The 4,523-nt window shown below is 47.6% G+C and overlaps 1 protein-coding gene across 1 annotated transcript; it reads right to left on the reverse strand.

Moving 5' to 3' along the window:
• Nucleotides 1-851: 851 nt before the first annotated feature.
• On the reverse strand, nucleotides 852-4,139 carry LOC122739594 (lithostathine-1-like). The gene is made up of 6 exons (XM_043981265.1): nucleotides 4,106-4,139; nucleotides 3,465-3,527; nucleotides 3,124-3,245; nucleotides 2,558-2,695; nucleotides 1,249-1,360; nucleotides 852-933 (listed from the first exon to the last, which is right to left on the reverse strand). The coding sequence occupies exons 1-6, from the start codon at nucleotides 4,137-4,139 to the stop codon at nucleotides 866-868; spliced, it is 537 nt and encodes a 178-aa protein (XP_043837200.1). The 3' UTR covers nucleotides 852-865.
• Nucleotides 4,140-4,523: the final 384 nt, after the last annotated feature.

Raw genomic sequence — 4,523 nt, forward strand, 5'->3', positions numbered from 1 at the left:
TTATCCATTCTACCTTGCTGCCTTGTACAAGAAATTAATTGAGTTTGACGTGAATTGTTCTCTGTAAACCCAATATGTCTCTACTGTTATTCAATGTTTTTTAAAGCATAGCAGACATAGTCATAAAATCTGCAGATGTTACACCACTGAGAGAGAGGGAGAAGGAGAGAGAGAGAGAGAGAGAGAGAGAGAGAGAGAGAGAGAGAGAGAATCCTTATACACTTGAAGAAAGAGAAAGGATACAAAAAGATCTGATGGGGTAGAATGGTGGGCCCAATCAAATTATATGAGACTTAATAGGGATAAGTATAAAGTCTTATGCTTGAGTTCAGAAAATCAACTTTCCAAATCACAGTATTGGGGAGGTATTCCTTGTGGCCACCAGGAGACTCAGCACCATGTCAGACATGAAATAAGTACTCAACAAGACAGTGAATGAATGAATATTACCTCTGGGAGGAAGCTGCATACCATGGGATTTTAACCTTCGCCCCTGAAACACACACACACACACACACACACACACACACACACACACACACACACACACACACACACACCCCATAGCCGGTTTTCAAACAAAAAAGATCCAAGGCAGAGAAGGTTGGGAAAGATAATGGTTTATTCTGATAGTTCAGTGTTTTGCCCCAGGTAGCCCACAAGGAAAGGTAAATGGAGGAAGGAGATATTAACTAAAGGGAAAGGATGGGGTAGAGGGGCATTTACAAAGGGATGAGAGATGCCAGTCTGTAGATAGGGAGAAGAGGTTTCTGAGAGGACAAAGAGCCTGTAGTCAGGCTTCTCACAGGTCAAGGGTTGATCTCAAGGGAGCAGAATCCCAACTCCTTTTTCTGGCTTGTAATTTCTAGGATTTGAACTTGCAGATGTAGAAGTTTTTGTTTGAACATGATTGATCTTTCCAATTTTTGAATCCTAGGGAAAGATGGGATTCATCAGGCTATTTATCAAGCAAGTAGGTTGGAATTTGGGACCACACAACCTAGTAACCCTGCCTCCCAGCCTTGGAATTCAAGATTTCTAACTCTCAAACCACTAATAAACCTACAAAACCAGTTATAGGTTTGTGGTTACAAGAGGCAAGGAGAAGAGAAGAAACAAACAAAGATAACTCCCCTTAATATGGTGAAGTGGATTCTCTAACCCTCAAATACAGAGGGTTAGGGTTAAGGGGATGCAGTTGTGAAACAAAGCATTTTGACATTATTGATTCTTTCTCTTTTGTCTCACCTGTTTCTGGTGTCAAGATTGCACAGTATCCAGGATTGCTATTGCTCGGGGCACTAGTTGCCCAGGCTTGGTAGGTAAACAGGGCGCTGCTGGTCCATTTCCAACGCCGGTTCTGTAGGGGGAGGGCAGAGATTAGTGAGAACCCCTCCCAAACATACACACAACTTGTCCTCACTCTCCTCATTAAATATTTTCAGATACCATCTCCCTGTTAGAATTTCTAATAATCCCACCATCCGGTCCTCAAAATCCTAGCTCGTAGTACTTGATATGTTGTAATATGGAAATCAGATTCGCCTCATTGCTCTTGCCAGAGTTTGAAGCAGTGGGGATCCAGCCCAAAGAGAATTTAGGCTTGATGTACAAAAAGACTTCCTGACAATGAGAAATGTCCCAGAGCAGAATGAGTCTCTGGAAATTTCCCTGGTGGTCTTCTAAAAAAGGCAGTTTGTACACTTGAGTTTAGTAGGGTGAGTATTCTGTTTGGTGCACAGGCAAGACTGGGGGACCTCAGAGGAGCCTTCAAACTGAAGCCTGCAGTTTCCTCTTCTGCAGGACCTAAGAAGACTGACCACCTCCTCCAGGAAGCCTTCACTAACCTCTCCCACACTGATCTGCCCCTGCTTTGACCTTCTACAGCTCAGACAACCCTGGCCAGCCACTGGACTCCTAAGCTAACTTCTGTCTAGTGTTACGGGTTTGCCCCTGAGACACAGTGAGAGATCTTGTTAACCCCTTGGAAACACATGAACACTTTGTCATCTGGGATTATATCCTGTGATGACAGCAACTGGGCTGGGCAAGAGGTACAAATCAATTCCTCTCTCTCTTACATCAGCAGAGGGAGTGGGTATTGCATTGCTTGGCCCCATTCCCTTCCCTGTAGCCTAGAATATATCCCAGATGATGAACCATGAACATTTCTCTCTGACCTGACATTTGTTTGGTTCTCTAAAGGAAAGGTCAGGTGATTTTATGTCTTATTTCTACCAAGATGGAGACTATGACCTTCAATTGGGTGAACGGTCCTATTGAGGAGGAATAGGAGTCTGCATGAGGTGTGGGCTATGTGTGTGAAAGAAGCTGAGCTCCAGTGGACTGATGGATTCTGACTAGGGACACCTGGATGAGCCATGGAAGTGAGATACCCCTAGAAATGGGTCTTCCTCCTCTTCCCTCCAAAGCCCCTCTTTCTAGAGCTCCAAGGGAGAAGGGGATGACACGGTCTGAGCAGGCTCCCTAATCCCCTCCCCTAATCACCTGCGCTGGAGAGGTGCGCTAGATGGACTAGGGGGTGTGGGGGACAAACCTTGTTAGCGTCATAGAGGCCAATCCAGATGGGGCTCCGGCTGCCCCCACTCTCGGCCACCAAGGAGGCCACAAAGGAAGCTTCAGCCTCATTCATCAGGGAGACCAGGTGGCCCGAGGTCTCACTCTGGCAGTTCACCTGCAAGGGAAGAGAGAAGAGAGCTTTGCTCATAGAGGGTGGAGAAAAGGAGACAAGACGGATCATACCTTCAGGAAACTGGAGGAAAATGAAGGACTCATATCAGAGAAAATAGAAAAGCAAGAATTTAGGAGCCTTCTGAAGACAGAGGAAGGTTAATTGCTCAGGACTACGCCTCAAGGAGCACTGTGATATATATATGTGTGTGTGTGTGTGTGTGTGTGTGTTTCTGTATGTATATGTGTATGCATACATGTGTGTATATTTTATATGTGCGTTTGTATATGTGTATATGTATGTGTGTATATGTGTGTGCATACATGTGTGTATTTTACATGTGTGAGTTTGTGTATGTATATATGTGTATACGTGTGTGTATAAAAATGGCACCCCCCACCCCTGCTTGGAGATTCCTTCCTACAACCAACCTCTGCAGCGTCCCAGGTCTGCGCCATACTAAAGAGGCCATAGCAGTAGGAGCCGAATGCTTTGGATCCTTCAGGACAGGACTTCCGAAAAGAGGCAGCAGCGGCAGCAGGAGCAGCCTCACCTGAAACAGGAATGAGAAGGGAGCAGATAACAAGGGGCCGAAGTTACCGTTCTCTTGAGTTCCCGAATGTTCTTCTCCTCTTTTCTTTGCTCCCCTCACCCCTCCCCAGCATCATAACCTCTTCACTTTTCCCTTTGGGTCTGTGTCCCCTCTACCTCTCCATAGGGTTGTCCCTAAGCACATCTAGGAAGGCAGGGAGGAGGGACAAGGAGCACTCACCATGTGCCAGGCCTGTGAGCAGCAGGCAGGCCAAGAGCAGCCCTGAGAAGCTGGTGGGCATCACTAGGGGCAGCATTGCCTCAGAGTCTGAAGGGACAAAAAGCCCAGACACTAAGGTTCAGAGGACCTCAGCCTGGAGGAGAGCCCAGGAATGGGATCAGGAAAGGGAGGAAGGACAAAAGACCATCAGTGCTCCCCCGCTCCCCTCTCCCTCCAGACCAGGTGGCCCGTTCTCAAGACAATCTCCTCCTCCTCCCCTTCCCGAGGTCTATGGGAAGCTGAGGACTCTGGGAAGAGCAGGCAAGCTGATGGCAGGTGTGAGGCTCAGGGCTCCCCCCCCCGCCCTGTCACACTTCTAGAATGTCCATGTGCCAACTCTTCTCCCAAAGGCAACCCCTTCCCTGGGTTTATGCTTCTCCTCCACCGAGAGAAAGACAGAGTATCTGGGATCCCAGATGGCCCTTTCTCAAGTCCCCCACTTACCTGTCTGGCAGGGCCGTGGGATGGTGTGTCTGAGCAGGCAGTGACAGGACCTTTATAGGCTGAGTTTCAGAGGGAGGTGACATGGATAAGAATGAAAAGGAGCTGATAAGAAGCTGAGAAATATTGAAGTGGGGAGTAATAATGTGGGGTCAGAGTACATGTGTGGGTGAGGAATATGGTGATTCCTGGCATCTGTCTGGTCTTTTCTAAGCAGCAGATAGATACTGGCAATGGCTTCTTCCTAAGACACAGGGACAAAGGTTTACCCTGGGTGGGGCACAGGGTGAGTCCCTTTTCTGGAAGATTTCTGCTGCCCATTCCTGTAATTCTGGGAATAGACCCAAAGGCCAACCACCTTTCAGCAAGACCCTGGTTGGGCTTGAGGGGGAAGGGTTACAGAATCCTAAAATAATATGGGAGCCCAACCCTCAATCCTGGGGATCCAGGCTAATGGAAGGAAGGTCCAAAGATTAATTGACCCCATATCCTCTCTGTATATTCATCCCTGGAATCATCTAGTCCAGGAGGAAAGGGGCAGGGGGCTGGAAAGTCTCTCACTGCTCCCCAATGTCTAAG

Source organism: Dromiciops gliroides, chromosome 2 (genome assembly GCF_019393635.1).
Source record: "Dromiciops gliroides isolate mDroGli1 chromosome 2, mDroGli1.pri, whole genome shotgun sequence".
Taxonomy (NCBI): domain Eukaryota; kingdom Metazoa; phylum Chordata; class Mammalia; order Microbiotheria; family Microbiotheriidae; genus Dromiciops; species Dromiciops gliroides.

What these genes read in the sequence shown, in the direction of transcription:
- LOC122739594 (XM_043981265.1), bottom strand. Translation starts at nt 4,139, where the DNA reads ATGCCAGGAATCACCATATTCCTCACCCACACAT. An exon ending in CATATTCCTCACCCACACAT is followed by an intron (nt 3,528 to 4,105) that starts GTACTCTGACCC and finishes TGCTGCCCCTAG; the next exon opens with TGATGCCCACCAGCTTCTCA. An exon ending in GCCTCTATGACGCTAACAAG is followed by an intron (nt 1,361 to 2,557) that starts GTTTGTCCCCCA and finishes CTCCCCCTACAG; the next exon opens with AACCGGCGTTGGAAATGGAC.